At 32.5% G+C, this 19,902-nt stretch overlaps 1 protein-coding gene across 3 annotated transcripts in view; it reads right to left on the minus strand.

Annotated features, from left to right (window-relative positions):
• Window positions 1-2,513: 2,513 nt before the first annotated feature.
• The window catches only part of LOC109602942 (transmembrane protein 132E), a 108,806-nt gene continuing 91,417 nt past the window's right edge, over window positions 2,514-19,902 (minus strand). The window contains exons 7-19 of one of the 3 annotated variants that reach the window (XM_049967657.1): window positions 9,054-9,197; window positions 7,870-8,072; window positions 7,534-7,811; window positions 7,257-7,477; window positions 7,038-7,200; window positions 6,567-6,794; window positions 6,353-6,495; window positions 6,103-6,299; window positions 5,765-6,046; window positions 5,424-5,630; window positions 5,155-5,372; window positions 4,935-5,101; window positions 2,514-4,696 (exon numbers count right to left, since the gene is read on the minus strand). In XM_049967657.1, coding sequence (XP_049823614.1) covers window positions 4,682-4,696; window positions 4,935-5,101; window positions 5,155-5,372; window positions 5,424-5,630; window positions 5,765-6,046; window positions 6,103-6,299; window positions 6,353-6,495; window positions 6,567-6,794; window positions 7,038-7,200; window positions 7,257-7,477; window positions 7,534-7,811; window positions 7,870-8,072; window positions 9,054-9,197 — 2,466 coding nt within the window. In that variant the 3' untranslated portion in view covers window positions 2,514-4,681. Of the gene's footprint in view, window positions 4,697-4,934; window positions 5,102-5,154; window positions 5,373-5,423; window positions 5,631-5,764; window positions 6,047-6,102; window positions 6,300-6,352; window positions 6,511-6,566; window positions 6,795-7,037; window positions 7,201-7,256; window positions 7,478-7,533; window positions 7,812-7,869; window positions 8,073-9,053; window positions 9,198-19,902 lie in introns of those variants that run through there. The other 2 variants (XM_049967656.1, XR_007548123.1) reach the window with 2 other exon arrangements.

A 19,902-nucleotide genomic window follows, 5' to 3' on the forward strand; every position in this document is an offset into this window, starting at 1 on the left:
TATAATTAAGTCCCACTATTAAATAAAAATATATAACTTAATTAATGTGGCAAATTTAAAAATTTTAATGATGTATGAAATGCGTGAACCGTGTAAATAAAACACAAGAGCCATTAAGGTTCCCTTCTTACCTATTCCTAAGAGCATTTTTTCTGCCCACTCACCAACACGGTCGATTATGATGTTCCTGCTGCCGACACAAGGAAATTACAAATGTAGGCCACTGGGCTATCTATGTTGTCTCTTCGTTTGTTCGCATATACGCAAACATATGATGCGTGTGTGCAAACCAAGACTTGACCAGCAGGATTCGCATATTATACCCACAGTTCGCATTCCTGCTGAGTGTTCTGCATACACTTCGCTTAATGAAGGTGTCAATTTATGCAAATATATGCACGTAACATATACATTAACTGATTTATTTATTTTGTTTGCATTGTTTCCATTAATTTAATCTTATAAAATGTATTTGTAGTGTGTAGGTATAAAATTTGTGTACATACATTTTAATGGAGGTGTTAATTTATTCATACAATTAAATTATACACGTTAAAACTGAGATTTATTTAGAATTATGTTGTTTTATGTTCCTAAGAATTCACGTAATAATTTATATGTAAATTCAAATTTAAATTATGTTTTCTTATTTTTTATGACAAAAATAAAATTATTTAATTTAAATAAACCAGGCTCATAAGTACTGAATAAGTAACTTTTTACAACCCCTTATCCAAATGTATCGTTTAAAAAAATATTTTGTCTCCTGAGTAAATGATTTAAATGTGCCAAACTACTTAAAATAATAATATAAAATGGGCTTGGCCTTAAGTCGAGTTATGACCTCTTGTCATGTAACCACCAAGTCGTGAAATGTGTTTGAGGTCGTTATCAAGTTAAAAAATTATCTGCAAAAGCATAATTTCCTCCAAGGTGGGTTTAGGTAATATTCTTGTATCTACCTGAACGATACATACTATATATAAATTGAACAAGTTACCAAAGCCGTGAGATAACACGTTTCCACCTCCGTTTTTGACTGTAGGGTATAGTAACATATAATATTACATCACTCGTCACTAGAAAACTTTTCGCCTTTATGTTCTTTCTCTTGATCAACCACGTGTCGATACAATTTTAAACTCATCAGAAGCTTTTTAATAATTCAACACACAATCGCTCTGTCGCTTTAGAATTGAACGTTGCTTTTGGTCTTTTTATGGTATTCTCCGATCAAATTTCGCACGACCCTTCTTAATTTACACAAATTTAAATCAAACAAAACTCTACAGTAGGAGCAAACCACTTTAAATGGATATTTTACGAATGCTTTTTTCACGCCAAAAAAATTAAATCAGACAGTATTGTTTGTATTCTACAGAAGGGTTTCTTTAAAAGCATTATGTACAATCATGTTTTGAAATTGAAATTGTTTATTTTAGTACTTTTTTATGTAATTTGTGTTTATTGCACAATCCTTTAAGGTGTGGCACATTTAAGAACACCTATATCTATAAATTCAAATTTTAAATGGGATGTGATATAAATTTGTTAGTTTTTAAATGAATTTAGAAGAATATTCTCTAAAGACAAACCTTAAATGTATATTTTTTAATAATTGTATAATAAAATTACGCACTAAATAATGCTTTTTATTCTTCGAATTAAAGAAGTAACAATTAATTGTTAAATTAAATAAAGTGGGATTTTTATTTATACCGTTCCCAACTACACATTTTTTCTGGAGGACAACGTGCTATATTTATACACATTAAAATATAGGTCAATTATTTTTCACCAGATCTACCAAAAAAAGTTCAAGCATATTAAATATACAAACACTTTCAAATATTTTTTTAGAAATTGAAAAAATATTATTAATTATTAAGGATAAGAAAATTGGATTTATTGAGTGTAACTAAATAATAATTAAATTAATATAAATAAATTGCAATTCGATAATTTATTTGTGGGTGTAAATTATGAATATATAATACGAACACTGACTAAAACTATGTTATGTTTTATAATCTTAAGAGAAGGATCAGTTAATGAATTAACTATCTACTCATTGGTATCAATTCAAAAGACTAATAAATAATTATTTTTAATATCAAAATTACCATTATTTGTTGTAGTTTTCACATTAACATTTAACTAATCTTAATTAAAATGTAGTTCTTTTAATTAAAAATGTGACAATTAATATGTTATCAAACTTAAATAATCTCGAAATTTTCTCCAATCTTTCCCCAAATATGGAAACAGACATTTTTATTAAAACTTAAATTATTGAATATAATATTGATAATAAATACTATTTTTTTTTCAACAGATAATCTCAGAGAGACAACATTCAGCCTTATGTGAACTTCTCCAGGTAAGTCTAAAGTAACTAATTTATCAACCCTTACGCTGGGTTAAGGGCTAAAAATCATAATTTTGGTGAATTTTTTGGGGAATTTATTATTAGTACGTATGAATGATGGGAATAAAATAAATAAAACAAAACAGACAATTACAAATACTTTATTTTACTGATTTGTTTTGGTAACTTATAATATTGTACTTGTACATATATCAGTTGACTCAACAATTTACATCAATATCCTCCGTTGTAAGAGCAAATTAATATTTCGAAACGAAACCTAGTGATAGTCTTCTGTTGGCCATCCATTCAACATATTTTCTGATATGTTTTGACGAAACACTGATCCAATTTTTAACAGAAGACTCTAATTAGATTAAATAAATCGTGTGTTCTAAATGGTAATGTCACTAAAATGGTACAAAAACTTCTATGTGGAGTATTACTGTCGAGCACTACTTTGATGTGATGTAGATAGACATATATATCAATTTTCCTTAAGCACAATATCAGAAGAATTTCTATTTATATAACAATTATAACATTTTCATAATCTTATATATACAAAACTTAAGTAAAGCCGGAATTTTTAACACCAACTCACCTCATTAACAAGCATTTCTGTGGAGAAAACTCGTGATGAGTGACCAATTTTGGTGTTAACAATTCATATTAACATGGAAATAATACTGTTTGAAAAAAGGAGAAACATTTGGAAGATTAAGTAGGTAAGAGGTAAGGTATGTGCATAACACCCGTAAATGAACATTAAAAACTGTGTTTTCCATTCTAATAAAGCTGTGATGCTAGTAGTATTCTCCAAATAAAGCACTTTCCTAACATCTATAGATATACACAATAATTTTTTAATAATTATTTTCAAGTTATACAATGAAGACTAGAGTCTGGATACTCTTTTATTCCTATAACTATAGACCTAAAGCAATTTAGTTTAGGTTTAGTGTTCGCCGTTATTATTTACAAAAATGAAAATTATAAAATTTACATTTATTGCATGCTACATATATAATAAGTTGTTGCTTTTTTTGCCTCAAAGCACAAACAGTAACTATTGTAACATACGTATATATGACTTTTAGAATAACTCAAGAATACAAACCCTTTTTTTCATTATCAGTCAGGGCGGTTTTAGACATTCTACTATATACACAATTATACATAACATCTTAATAATAAAATTAAAAACAGTCTTTAAAACATACTTTTGAGAGAATACACATTTAGTCAAAAGTATGTTTTATCCCTGAACAAAACACATACAAAAATAAATTCAGAAAAGAAGCAATATGCAATGAGGAACCGTTGTTGTGCATCTATGTACGAATTTTTCATTAAATATGGCAAATGTTTCGTATAAAATACTTTTTATTTTATAAATAAAGCTAAGATACTTTTGACTAGACAATTAGTTTATGTTTACAATATATGATCACTGCAAAAATCCATCGCAACACCCAGTTTTTCAATTTTTTTATATACCCCTTATAATCGCTTGTTGTCGCTTCAAATTATATTCTCAAAACTCGATACATCGTATATATTTATATACCTATTATATTATACAAGTACTTTGGACAGTTTTGATTTTAAACAGTTCTGCCGAAAGTTTGTGCGATCAATGTTAATCAACTCGGCTACTAACGATACTTTTTGTTCGTTTTAATTTGTTGGGGGCAGTTGTCTAAAACCAAAAATATCGATCGATAATTATGTATTATAATACAAGTTGCTACATATTTTTACAGCTGAAAGCAATTCAAATTATAATCAATACAACAGTAGAATTATCTTGAAAAATGCTGAAAACAATGGAAAAAACTTATAAATCAGTCTTGCAATTGCGTTTTATTTTGTTGAAAGTCTTCCATCCTGAGGCTCGACACCCAAACCATCCACAACTCCATAGTACTACAAATCAGTAAAATAAAATTGAGCCTACTCGTGGACGGTTCTTGTTATTGCCGAGCCTCAACACGAATCAACATGCATATACATACAGAAATCTACATTTTTTTATATATATAGTGGGTATACACGGATGATACAGTTGACGTTCGTGGCTCATTAAAATTAGATACGAGCACGAGTCGTCTTATAGTCGAGAGTATAATTGACCCTAGAACGCGAAATTCAGGCGTACGATTCGCTGAGGTGGTCGAAGAAGTAGTCGAAACTCTGGTTGATGTTACGGGTGGGATCCGGCCCCGTTACGTTGCCGTTCAGCGCCGAGGCACGGTACTGTTCGCTGAACGACAACAGTATGTCGCGGATCTTTGCAATGATCTCCTCTACTCAGGCATTTGACTCCTAAAAGAAAGATAATGAAACTAGGTTTTATACTGTTTAAAGCTCATTGTTTGTTCATTGCAGTCGTGTAAGTTTAAATGATAAACGAGGAAAAATAAATTTGTTAGTAATTGCTCAATGGACGAATTGTTAGTGACTTTGGTGGACGCTCAGTCCACAGTGACTAGAACTTAAAGCAATTATTCAACATAGAGCACTCCCAGCAACGTTTTTGATACAAATTGGACATTTAACTTGCCTTTAAATTCTCAAAATAATGCATAATTTGGTCATAATCCATATCCAGCTGTAAGTCATCAAGACCAGGAAGATCTTGAGTGGTGGTCAACTCTGTGCCATTGTCAGTCGCACTAAACATTGGGTTTCCTACAATAGTCGCTCTCTTTACCTCAGCACTGTTTCTGTCTGAAAGTAATATCATAATAAGATGGCACAAATTTGGAATAGTCTTAACTCACTGTTTGCGTTTGGGGATTTTGGATACTGCACGAACTGGATTTTGGACTCGTCCGCCTCCGTTTTCTTGTTCTGATCTTCATGTGGGTCGTCGTCGAACTCGAAGACACTTCTGAGGTTGTTGTCACCGTCTTTTATGATGTCACTTGGCGGTCTTGGGAAGTCTGATGCTTTGTTGTAATCAATTGATGGCGGCCTGTAAATCCCTTTCTCCTGACTTCTACAAAAGACCATGAGCAAATGTGCATATTAAGTATTTAATACTTCCAACCTGTTTCTGTGGTGGTGCTTCCTTGGAGGTGTGGACTCAATGGATGAGTTAGCGGTGATTCCAATATTACGATGCGGTGGTACCGGTGGTCTGTAGTCTTCTGCTTCGATCTCGACTACAGTGGACTTGGCTCTTGGTTCCACGGATACCTGTGGTTGACATAAAGCTCCATGGGGCGGCAATGGGGGTGGTGGAGTCGGTTTATTCCTGAAAATGAGCATAATACCACTAATAAAAATGTACCTTTTATTGCATTACAGGAATCTTTAGGAATGTAAAAAGAAATCTAGATATAGGTATGTAGGTTTCAGTTTACATTGACACAATTTTGTTTCACGTACCAAACTTGCAGCTCGTCATTATCATTAGTATTAGTAGTATTAACGCCACCACCGTTAGGTTTGCTCTTACAATAAGTACTGCTGTCGATCTGACGACCACCATTGTTGTTGTTCGAAGTACTGGCTTCGTGTTGTTGCAGAGCAGACTTAGATGGTAGCTCAATGTGGTTAGGGTTACTGAAACTCGTTGCCAAACAATCATCTGGGTCTACATAATTCAAATTCAACGGGTTTGCTGTAATGCGCATCTCGTTTGCGTTGTTGTTGGCCACAGTGGAATTACTGAAAAATAACGTTGAAGTTATGTGGTACTTTTGTGAGAATCAAATATTATTTACCGATTAGAGCTTTCCATTGTAGCTCTGCCCAACCAAACCCAATCATGAGCATTAGTAGTGGTTTCTCTTGGTTTTCTGGTTTCTTTGGCGTATGAAAGACTGCCAGGATTAACTGGTGAAGCCCTCACTCCTGCAGTTACACCAGGTTCTATGTTTTTGAATTTGGAGGCATACACCACACAAGAAATAACAAAAACCTAAAGACACACATTGATTAATTACTTGTAAAACTATTTTTGAGGAGAATTACCATGATGGCGCAACAAAATGCTGCCAGGAGGACGTACATGCTGATCTCTAACGGTGTCATATGTGCATAAGAATGGTTCCTTCCATTCCTCTTCCCTCCTTGATATTGTCTGGCTTGCACGTTGGGTTCCACTGAGTTTTCATCTTGAATGGGATTACCTAAATGTTCAAAAACCAGTTATCTTTACCCACAATTTATAGAACGCCTATCTTACCCTTCAAGATATCCTGAAGATCTAAATAACTCTTCGATCCTCCGTAACTGCCTCCATCGTTTTGAAGTATGTCCGGCCTGTGTGATATATCACTGCTGCTGTAATCCACCACAATTGAAGCTGCGGCCGTGGCTAATGGGCCTGCAGCTTTGCCCTTCGGTCTTCCACTTAAACGACACTCTTCAGCGAGGAGAAGGGTCACTTGTAGAAGGTCACCGTTACCTTCACCTAAAAAATCGATGTTGGAGATTTGAATTGTACGATTCCGTGACAATGTACATGAACTTTTTTTATTTTTATAAAAGACACAATTCACTGCCATTACTTCGAATATAATTAGTCCATAAATGTAATAGCGTTTTGTTGTAAAAGGAATAAAGTGATTTCTTAAGTTATGTGGTGTTGGCACGGAAATAATAAAGATTTTTATCCTTAATAAAATTCAAAAGGTTTAAATTAACAGTTACATACCAACGGCAATAACTCTTGGATGATGAGAAGCCACCATTGGAGCAAAAGCAACGACATCAGGGTCCAAGCTTTCAACTACCAAATGGTAATCGGTATCCGAAATATCCCTTAATGGAGTTTTACTTCCGTCTGAGAATTCCAATTCTATATCCAACAGCCCTTCCTAAAATTTAAGAAGATGTAAATGATGTATTTGTTGAGTGAATATCTTGTACTCACTTGATATTGTGCTGTCAATTTTCTGGTCACACTTGTTTCAGCTATATATCCATTTTCAATGGAACTATCTGGTGAGATATTTAGTTGGAGTCCTGATACAACTTGTACTGACAACCTGGAGAGTCCAACCTTGTCATTTCCCACCCTTATTTCCTTTGCTCCATATACTCTACTTGTTATGGGGGACAACACCTGAATTTCTGTCCTACCAGTGCTTCTTCCTGAAATTAATCAGTTAACATTAGTTTGGCAAATATTTAATTGTTTTTGAACATGCCTTGTAAGATCCTGCCATGAAGACTAGCAATCCTGGGATCACTAACTCTCAGCCAGGGCAATACTAAGTCGGTAACTCTGAGCCAAGTCCTTCTGTTGATCAGGTAACTGATACGACCAGACTCGTGGTCTGTTGCCATAAAATGGGCGTATACATCAACTGGTGTTTGTTGATACCTCAATCTACAAATAGGCTTCTCCACAACATTGCCCATGTCATCAGAGTTGGCACCCCAAGAATTTCCATAAGATCTCTTTTTCCTTTTGGTTTTGGTTACACTGAAATAATATAAGTATTGTTAGGAAAATAATCTAAATATAAATATTAGCAAAGTACCTGGGATGAAAGTCTGGAACCCTCCAGGATTTAAGTTGGGAAAGTCGCGTGTCACCCACTTGCAGATCCAAAGGAAATTCGGGCATCCACACTGTGAAACGTGCCAATCCGGTGTACGTTCCATATTTGACCAAAACTGATCCATTAACTGAACCACGAACTTCGCTGCCATCGACATAAACTGATCCACACGATGATGACACCTAGACAAATATTTTTTGTTAGAAAATAATTCAGGGAACTTAGTAGAGAAATTAGTAATCATGGCGCAGTAATTGTTTAAATGCATGCGCCGTTTATGATTACTCTAATACAATTATTTTCGCAGCCATTCAGGTAAAATAAACCGGTATAAATTATTCCATTCACCTACATGTTCTAACGTGTATGTTTAATGGGTCTCTCAGGCTGTCACATACAGGTTGAATACAAACGTCTCGAGTACAATTCACACCCGGCCTTTATTGCACATTCCCGCTTTAATTAAACGATCTTTTCCTCGGTGTAATTAAGAATTGTGCCGGAATTAGCCCGAGATTTGCACAGTCACGAGTCGACTTAATGGGAATGAGCGACTTGGGACACATCTCGAATGTGTTTAGATGATGTGTTAGGTGGAGGTAACGTTGCGAAAGACCTAATAAGTTGCAATACGGGCTTTTATTCACCTCATACTTTCATAAGGCGTTGTTACTTTATTATGACTATTTTATTTAATTATTTCTCGTGAATAACTCTTAAAATAAGTATTTTCCAGTAAATGATCTTCAACTAGAATCGGCACAAACCAAATGTAGTTTTTTATTTGAGTAATCAAATCCTGCCTACATAATTAAATGGATGTTAAACAAAATGAATTACCCCTCTTGTATACAACGATTTAACATTAGTACAAAATGTTTAGAAATCCGACAAATTGGCTTTACAAGGCTGAAATTACATTGGACGCAACATACAAACTTCGGTTAGATAATTTAACCTTTGCGATGGTCATTTGTCCAAAACCCAAATGAAAACGTCATGTCCCGTATTTACGGCCCTGATATCTGTTAAATGCAAGATTTATACAGTTTCGAACTAGCTCGGACGCATATATCATTCAGCCGACGTCAACTATTGAAATTAATCTTGGCATTTGTGTTTAGTGAACAATTTCTTTGACGGCAAATCCATAATAATGTTACCTTTAAAACGCTGTCGTCCTCGGAATGACAAGAAGCTTGGTATGTAACATCTGCTGCTTTGCCGGCTTGCGAAACTATGAAAACTTTCATCGCCTGCGAAACTTGCTGTCCTGTTAGCACCGCAGTGTTCAACACTTCCCAGTTCTGAAACAAAAATGTCAATTAGTATAATACTATTAAGGTTGTTAAATTTAATATATTCTATTAAGTGTCATATTAACCGAAAGTGATAAATACTCAAAATACTATAATAATTCTATTATTAAATAATATTTCACCTCATTGGTACGTTCTTCAGACGTCCTAATTATAAAACTAAGAGCTTATTCGTAATAGTTATATTATGAGCCATTCTGAGAGGGTCTATTTGAGTCGTTACGAAGATATTTATATGGGAGATTTTGAGGCCGTTTACTGGAAAACAATGGACCTTCCTGGTAGGTTCTTTGGACGTCCTACATATAAAACTAAAAGCCTCCTTATATTAAATTTAGTTACTGAGTGTATCACTTTTCCTGGTACGTTCTTTGGACGTCCTAGGGATGTCCTCAGAATATATAAGGGATTAAATAAAAATAAATGTATTAAAGTAGTAATGAGAGACCTAAGTAGATAAAATATGTACAAAAATACAAATACTAGAGGATAAATATAAAAAAGTATTTCTTTAAATAAAATATGGATTAAACACGTTTAACAGTAACTGTGTAACCATGTTTTATGGGATGTAATTACAATGAAGTCTGCAGTAACATCATTTAACATTACACTTAAATAATGGACACATTTCATTCTCCTCCATTTACGTCTAAATTTGTTCGCCGAGCTCCAACAGCTTGACGCTAACTCATCACGGCCCTTTTTTCGTCACCGTTTAATATCATAAATCGCAACTAAATTGTCCCAAGGAGTTTTGTCTTATTGTGTCCGTTACACTGTCTTTCCCTAATTGTCGAACATAAACATTTTATTGGCTGTTACGGCGGCGACATCGTTGCCGCAGGATCCCGCGTCGTAAAAAATAACCGGGGATTACGTCCTTTGTTCGGGCACACTTTAATTCACCGTCCGGATTTAAATTTACATCAGTTTACTTAATTAACGGCAGTTTTCATTATCTGCCGACGTACGAAATGGAAGTAAAAAAATAATTGAACTTCTCGGCACACACTCGGCCGATTACCGGCGGCCATAAATTCCACGTGTTTACGATACGATAATAAAACCGGAAGCGAGGAGCAACACGGTCCGGGTCTGATAAAAAAACAACGTAAGTAAAAAGTACGCCGAGTAAAGTTTTAAACCGGGCCGGGGCAACAAGAGATTTCCATTCCGTACATAATGCGAATCCTGTATGAGTTAATTCCGGAAGTTTCGGCGTGGAATTTTAACTCTCGGGTCCAACGGGTACGCGGCGGAGTCGTGAAAGTTGCGAAAAAGTTTGCTTTGCTTTTTGCCCGCCGCGCCCACGGGCTGCGGTGATATTTGATCGATGTTAATTGCGTTTTAATTTTTTATAAGCTTGGTTTTTTTGGCGTATAATTGGCCCGTGATTAATATTAATTAAAATACTAATGGATCCGCAGATAATCACCAAGTGATAATTATATCAGGATAGATCAAGAGTTTCTCCCTAAAATTGTCTAAAAAACATGTTCATTATCAGCATTTGATTAATTCGATACTTATCAAGACAGATTACATTAATAACAATTAGAGAATAATTAGGATTAGGAATAAATAGAAGTTTGAACACATTACAAATTAAAATTATCAACAATTGATAAACATTCTGATACTTATCAATGTAAAATATTTATAAGAAATATTTAATATAAAAAATAATAGTTTGAGAAAATCAAAAAATGATAATTATTACAAATTAGTAATCAATAATAATCGATAATTATCAAAATAAAATATGGTACCTAATAGAACTAAGTTTTGATAGATGTAGTAAAATTTAACAATTATTTAAATTATTTTTTATCCTGCACCTTTGTTAACACTGTAAATTCTATTTAACATAAACAAAATAATAGTTTGAGTACCTCAAAAAATGATAATTATCAAAAATTGATAACCATTCTGATAATTATCAAAGAAAAGCATGGTATATAATATAAGAGAATTTCAAATACTGTTTTAATAGATGATCTAAAGTAATAGTCTGTTTTTTATTAATGAGGATGATTATAATATGTAATTAACAAAGTTTAACAATTATATAAATTATTTTTTATCTCATACCTTCGTTAACAATGTAAAATCTTGTTAACATAAACAAAATAATAGTTTGAATACCTCAAAAAATGATAATTATCAAAAATTGATAACCATTCTGATAATTATCAAAGAAGAGTATGGTATATAGTATAAGAGAGTTTCAAATATTGTTTTAATAGATGATCTAAAGTAGTAATCTGTTTTTATTAATGAGGATGATTCTTATGTGTAATTAACAAAGTTTAAGAATTATTTAAATTATTTTTTATCTCGTACCTTCGTTAACAATGTAAAAACTTGTTAACATAATAAAATAATAATTTGAGTAACTCAAAAAATGATAATTATCAAAAATTGATAACCATTCTGATAATTATCAAAGAAGAGTATGGTATATAATATAAGAGAGTTTCAAATATTGTTTTAATAGATGATCTAAAGTAGTAATCTGTTTTTATTAATGAGGATGATTCTTATGTGTAATTAACAAAGTTTAAGAATTATTTAAATTATTTTTTATGTCGTACCTTCGTTAACAATGTAAAAACTTGTTAACATAAACAAAATAATAGTTTGAGTAACTCAAAAAATGATAAATATCAAAAATTGATAACCATTCTGATAATTGTCAAAGAAGAGTATGGTATATAGTATAAGAGAGTTTCAAATATTGTTTTAATAGATGATCTAAAGTAATAGTCTGTTTTTTATTAATGAGGATGATTATTATCTGTAATTAACAAAGTTTGAGAATTATTTAAATTATTTTTTATCTCGTACCTTCGTTAACAATGTAAAATCTTGTTAACATAAACAAAATAATAGTTCGAGTACCTCAAAAAATGACAATTATCAAAAATTGATAATTATTTTGACAATTATCAAAGAAGAATATGATACATAATATAAGAGAATTTCAAATATTGTTTTAATAGATGATCTAAAGTAGTAATCTGTTTTTATTAATGAGGATGATTCTTATGTGTAATTAACAAAGTTTAAGAATTATTTAAATTATTTTTTATCTCGTACCTTCGTTAACAATGTAAAAACTTGTTAACATAAACAAAATAATAGTTTGAGTAACTCAAAAAATGATAAATATCAAAAATTGATAACCATTCTGATAATTATCAAAAAAGAATATGGTATATAATAGAAGAGAGTTTCCAACATTGTTTTAATTGATGTTCTAAAGTAATAATCTGTTTTTTATTAATAAGGATTATTATTATTAGGAATTAACGAAATTTAACAGTTATTTAAATTATTTTTTATCTCGTATCTTCGTTAACAATGTAAAACCTTGTTAACATAAACAAAATAATAGTTCGAGTACCTCAAAAAATGACAATTATCAAAAATTGATAATTATTTTGACAATTATCAAAGAAGAATATGATACATAATATAAGAGAATTTCAAATATTGTTTTAATAGATGATCTAAAGTAATAGTCTGTTTTTTATTAATGAGGATGATTATTATCTCTAATTAACAAAATTTAACAATTATTTGAATTATTTTTTATCTCGTACCTTTATTAACGCTACAAAATCTATTTAACACAAACAAAATAATAGTTTGAGTATCTCGAAAAATGATAATTATCAAAAAAATGATAACCATTCTGATAATTATCAAAAAAGAATATGGTATATAATAGAAGAGAGTTTCCAACATTGTTTTAATTGATGTTCTAAAGTAATAATCTGTTTTTTATTAATAAGGATTATTATTATTAGGAATTAACGAAATTTAACAGTTATTTAAATTATTTTTTATTTCGTATCTTCGTTAACAATGTAAAACCTTGTTAACATAAACAAAATAATAGTTCGAGTACCTCAAAAAATGATAATTATCAAAAATTGATAATCATTCTGACAATTATCAAAGAAGAGTATGGTATATAAAAGAAGAGAGTTTGTGTTTCATTAATTAATTATTTGTAATTAACAAAATGTAACGATTATTTATATTATTTTTATCTTGTACGTTCATTAACTATGCAAAATCTCTTTAATAAGTTAATAAGTTAAATGAACATTGATTATTTAAGAAAATGATCATTAAAAAAATTAACGATTATAAACTAGAATATAATATCTAATACCTCAAAATATTATTTAACAATAACAATGAAGATAATTATAATTTGTAATAATTATAGTAATTATTATCTTAACTATTTTATCAACATAACCAATGTACACAATACTTCAAAGATTGATAATTATGATTGTCCAGATAATTATCAAATGAGGATATATTACTAATATAAGTTGTACAGTTATGTCTATTTAACAAAGTTTTATTAAGGCCGAATTTTGATATACGACACAAATTGGTTAATTTCGCGTGTGATGTCTGGATGTAACTTATAAGCAGGCGGCAACATCCCCCACGATTATTTATTCAGTTGCGGCTTAATCGCGCCAACCCCGAAACTCCATCAAACTTGCTAAATTGTTTGCCATTGATTTCGCGCCGGAACATATTTGCTGTGCCGTAATTGCTTGTCGTGGGTCTTAATTAAGTGGGGTCAGGTCCTGTTTAACGGCGGATAATTTGTTAATGACACTTTCTCTGCTGCGGTCTTCCGAAAACCGCTCGTTCGCCGATCTAACAGGTCCAAAGTGTGCGGATACTTTCCAACCTAAATTGTGGCGGTCCAACGGGCCGGAGTGCCTGGCACATATTCGTTAATGTGCTCAAATATAACTGTTAATTAAGTTCGGCGGAATTGTTGGGTAAATTGCGTCTAAACGTCGTGCGGTGCATTAGCTTTGGCGACAAACAAAAGCAATTAAATTGTGCAATTATTGACATTGCGGACGGGGCAATGCGAGCCATTCATGTGTGGATCTGTTAATGTTTTATAACTAAATAAACCACAAACCGTCAACAATTTAGTACGCAATCAAACCGTTCAATTCAAATAGTTTGGGTAAATTGCGACCACTTATTTGAACACAATTATTGGTACAGGTTACTCAAATAGAGGAGCTTTTCGGCACTACTAACAGAAGAAGAGTATAAAGATAAACACGTCCACCCCCTACTTTAAGGTGCTCAAATTAGTCTCTCTAGAGACTGATATGAAAAACTAATAAATATTTATAACATACGAAAGATAGAACAAAGTTAACTTTTTTCGACACTAAGTTTATCGATTTTTATTGTGTTTTTGAATATTGAATATGTTACAATCAATTTAAGGGATACAGGAACAATAATATAATAATAAAAAATGTGGTAGATACTTTTGAAGTCCAAATAGAGTTGTAATTCTTGACTAAAATGTCCTTTAATTTGACAAATTACTAAGAAAAATTGATTTTTCTGCTGCCGATAGTTTTATTAAAAATAATCCAATATAGAATTATTTAGCCAACATGGCCACGATATCGGTTCCAGATCCACTTCTGAGACCAGGTGTGACGCAACCAATTGCGAGGAAATTAGCACCAAAACAAAACGAACGACAATGATTACTTTCCAATATTCGACGTGGAAGTGGACGTGAGACCGTTTTGTGGCCGGCCTCATTTACATAGAGAATATGTGGCTTATTGATTCGGGACAGGAACAATAACGAGGCACGTCCTTTGGGACGGCACGTCGTGTTTTTCGTGCCGTGGAAAACACAACGCGGCCCCGTCCCGAAATCGAATTACGGCAGTTCGAATTGCACACCGTGCCGAACCGGTCGTTATCAGGTCGCTGTCGATGGTTAAAACCCCGAGAATGAAATCAAATCAATGTTCACGATATCAGCGGTGTATGTGTTGTCGATCACGAATGATGGAATATATCTGTGTTTTCTTTTCAATATTTTTATTTTTCTTTCAGGTATTTCTATTGGAAATTCTTTTGCATACATGTTTTTTAATATTAATAGGAAGCTGTTTTATTATTTTAATGTAAAATTTTATTTTATACATTTAAAAAAATTTGAAAGCGTTTGAAAAATTGAAGGGTCATAGTTTTTCATCTAATAAATCAGAATTTTTTGTTGGTTTTTATATTCTACTACTATAGTTGGTTTTTTCTTTTCTTGTAGCTTCAGCTAGTTATTTATATACAAGTTTGTACAATTAACTTTTAAGAAAGTGGTAAATTTTGACATATAAAACACTAGAAAAGTAAATTTTAGCCTTGAAATCACTTCGGAGCTGAAATGTCAACTATAGCTGGTTTTTTAATTTTCTTGTAGCTTCAGGAAATCATTTATAAACAAGTTTGTACAAGTAACTTTTAAGAAAGTGATAAATTTTGACATATAAAACATTAGAAAAGTAAATTTCAGCTTTGCAATCACTTCTGAACTAAAATGTCTACTATAGTTGGTTTTTTAATTTTCTTGTAGCTTCAGCTAATCATTTATAAACAAGTTTGTACAAGTAACTTTCAAGAAAGTGGTAAATTTTGACATATAAAACACTAGAAAAGTAAATTTCAGCCTTGCAATCACTTCTGAGCTGAAATGTCTACTATAGCTGGTTTTTTAATTTTCTTGTAGCTTCAGGTAACCATTTATAAACAAGTTTGTACAAGTAACTTTTAAAAAAGTGGTAAATTTTGACATATAAAACACTAGAAAAGTAAATTTTAGCCCTGCAATCACTCCTGAGCTGAAATGTCTAGTTTAGCTGTTTTTTTTTGTAGCTTAAGATAATCATTTATAAACAAGTTTGTACATGTAACTTTTAAAAGGTGCTAAATTTTGAGATATAAAATACTAGAAAAGTAAATTTCGGCCTTGCAATCACTTCTGAGCTAAAATATCTACTATAGCTGGTTTTTTAATTTTCTTGAAGCTTCAGCTAATCATTTATAAACAAGTTTGTACAAGTAACTCATAAGAAAGTGATAAATTTCTACATATAAAACACTAGAAAAGTAAACTTCAGTCTTGTCAAAAATATCAAAGCTTCTCCATATTTTAGTCACAATAAAAACTGAAACAACAATATGTGACTATAAATTTAAATGACACATAAAGGAGAAATGAAAATTACACTACTTCTGCATATTATGGAGGTTTAAAACCTTGTTGGATTTTACAATGAAATAATGTAACATATCAGAACTTAATAGTTGCAAGTTGAATGGCATACAATATAATTCGATGGGATTTAATCAGGATATCTTGCCGGAGTCCAGATTCAAAGCCATTTCGATGGCTTCCCTGGGGCAACATCCGCATTTCTCGAAACTTTGCGGATTACAATACAAAACACTGGTCGAAATTCAAAGCCATTGACCTGAAATTAATCTAGTATAGTACACGGCTAGGCCGGATTTACTCGATATAAATCTTCCCGATAGTGGACGGGCCATGAAATGATCTGCACGTTGCCGTTCCTGTCTCCCATTATGCTCGCATTATTTCGACATTGATTGGTCCAACGCAACGTAATTGTTGGAATTTTCAATTGGACGCTGTTACCGGTGGATAAAAATAGATTTAATTTAAATGTCGTATAAGTTTACGAGTGTTGTTAAAACAAGAGCATAAAATAAAATTTTAAGAGCTGGTTTTCGCTTTAACCCCATTATTTAGACTAACAAATGGCCCATTATAAAATCCACGTTATCAGCGTTAAAAAGGATACCTCTGGAGTAGCGTAAAGTGCGATAAAACCAGCCAAAAGCGAAAGTCAAGATAAACCCTAATCCGTGAAAATTGTTCAATGAATATAAGCAATTACAGTTTTATGAAAAAAAGTGTCTCGTCGCCGAAGAGACGATAAAATGAAATACATCAATAAACCAAGATTAACAATTCAGTGCCGGAGCGAATGGAGACAGTTTAATACATGATCCAATAAATCTAAAACGCTGTTAGAAGCACTATAAATAGGATTTGTTTATGATTTATATCGTTTAGGCACGGCATGACGTAACTTGTTGTTTATTATGACAAACTCTTTCATTTATCGAATTATGTGAACTTACAACTGTTTATCATTGCCCATAGAAATATATTCAGATCATAGTAGTTGAGTTCATTCATTAATCTGAACGAAATCCTTGGCCGAAGAATTATTATCTGCAATAAAATATAACCGATGATTTATGGGTCTGTTCGAATGTTTTATTCATGCTTCAGCTAGGAAATTATAGTAACTTGCTCAAAATTTCAGACTATTATAAGAATATCAATTTTCTTTAATAATTAATTGTGTCAGATTCATATAAAATATCTAAATGATGCAAATCTATTTTAGTACACTGTCTATAATAAATGAAAATGATGTAAGTGGGACACACATTTTAGATGAGGTTTTAGTGGTGCCTTACTAACTTGCAACTTAAATAATTAATTTCTCTCTTCCATAAGTTTTCAATGAAGTTTAGATCGATACATTGAGGTAGCCACTTCATTAATTAAACATTAATTTTTTCACTTAAAAGTCACTGCCTCAAATATTTTCAAGTGTGCTACGGGTCATTATATTATTGAAAATAAAGTTTTAGTGGCATATTTTTATCTGAATACGGTACCATGTTGTTCTTCAATATTTCTTTATACATAAAACAATCCATGATACCCTCTATTCAAAGGGCAGGACCCATTCCAAATCCCTGAAAGCAGCCCCATACCATTACCGACCTGTCGTCGTGTTTAACAGTGAATATGATAAACTTTGAGTTCAACTTTTTATGAATAGGTCGCCTTACATATAAAATCTCATCACTTCTAACCAGATTAAACTTGACTTAATCACTCCAGATCGTTCGTTTCCAATCATTTAAAGTCCAGTGTAAAAGAGAACTGGTAAACTCAGCTCTGACTCATCTATTCTTCTCTGACAGTAGTAGTTTTATAGTCTGGCCTTCTTCATGAAGACTCCCTTGTAGTAATCTATTTCTTACAGTTATTGAAGAAACATGAATACCAAGTTGTGTCTCAAAGTAGACCTTTTATTTTGCTGGAACTTAGGAAAGAATCTTTTTTGGAGTAGGATAAAATTTGTTTATCCTGAATCCCATTAGTTTTTCTTGTTAATAAGTTAAATAATATATCTATTCTGATGTCATGTGAAAAGATATTCATGAGCTGCAACTAAATGTATTTCTAATCAATTTCAAGAGTATTGCCATTTCATAATAAACTCAGAAGAAAAACACCAATAAGTGCACCACCACATCAAACTAAACACATCGAAATAAACAAAATTTCATATTTATCTTGATTTTAATGTCACCTGAACCAAGTAATATAAGTTGTTACATAAATTTCCAGACGGGCGTGATGGATATGCCGCTCGTTACTCGTATGAGGAAATTAACGGTCGCCTAATGTGAAAAATATCGACTCGCTGGAAAGTTATCGGTCTAGATCCAGTTTCACGAACAGCGATATGACAAATGGTCTTTCGAAGAGTCGTGCTTTAGACGGTATCCGCAAAAAGTTTTTGGGCGAAGTCGACGGAGCCTGAAGTATTATTGATTATCCGGAAATGATGTGTAAACACATTCAGAACAAACATATCGTTTGCTCCACCGAAACGATTCAATTTACCATGAAAACGCCCTATCTGGGTAATATTGCGTGAAACGACGCTGCCTGATGCGTCCGCAGTCGCGCTTCAAAATTTAAGCGTTCAATCCGGGCGGCGCAATTAATTCAACCCCCACGGCCTGGCAATATTCGCAAAACATTGGACGCATCTAGGTAAATTGATGAATCAAACAATAACTCATCGTCAACGCGGGCGCCAACCCAAAAATAAATAAAAAACCGGCGACAATATCGGACCGAAACCCGGAGCCCCTCCGAAAGCCGGCTTTTTTGCTAATTAACGGACCGTCAGACACAAAATGAATACTAACGAGTGTGCCGGCGCACCGGTTCAGTTTTGCCGTGTTTTCGAGTTAAATCCGCAAAGTTTCCGGAGTGCATTACGCTTCGACTTCGGCGGGGTGGCACCCGGAACGGCGTACCGGTGACGCTTTTGATCACACGTGTGCGGTCCATCTTTTCGCGAAACGCGGATGACAAAAATGTAACGTGCTTTATAATTCACGGCCTCCCGAGCACTTACCTCTGATGTGGCGCATCTGCCAGACGCTCCGCCGCTTTTCGGGAACAATGGCTCGGCGGAGCGACAAATGCAGCTTTTGAATTTGATGGGAATAATGGAGAGCGCGTCCTTTATCTAAGGCTTTTCGATGAATTCGCTTTTTGTACTTTAACACTTTTCTGGCTCTATTATTATAATATTAGTTTTTGTCGATGGAAAGTGGAAGATTCATTGTGAAAAGCTTATTTCACCTTCACTTAATTAAAATATGAATTCTGCGGGTTCATATTTGAAGACCTTTAAGCAAAAAATACTTTTTTACTATTAAAGAAAATTCTAAAGAAAAATTCATGATTTATTTTAATATTTCTTTCATAGAATCTGTCTAGACACTTTACTTAATTAAATTTTATATACCTACATAAATTGATCTGATACTATTGTAAAATATTTACTTATTATTATTATTATTATTAAATGATTTAACATTGAAAGGCAACATAATATTATTATAATTAAAATATTATAATTTATACTAAATAAGCATACATTTCATAAAATATCAAACTGTTTCAGATAATTTTTCA

This window comes from Aethina tumida, chromosome 5 (genome assembly GCF_024364675.1).
Source record: "Aethina tumida isolate Nest 87 chromosome 5, icAetTumi1.1, whole genome shotgun sequence".
Taxonomy (NCBI): domain Eukaryota; kingdom Metazoa; phylum Arthropoda; class Insecta; order Coleoptera; family Nitidulidae; genus Aethina; species Aethina tumida.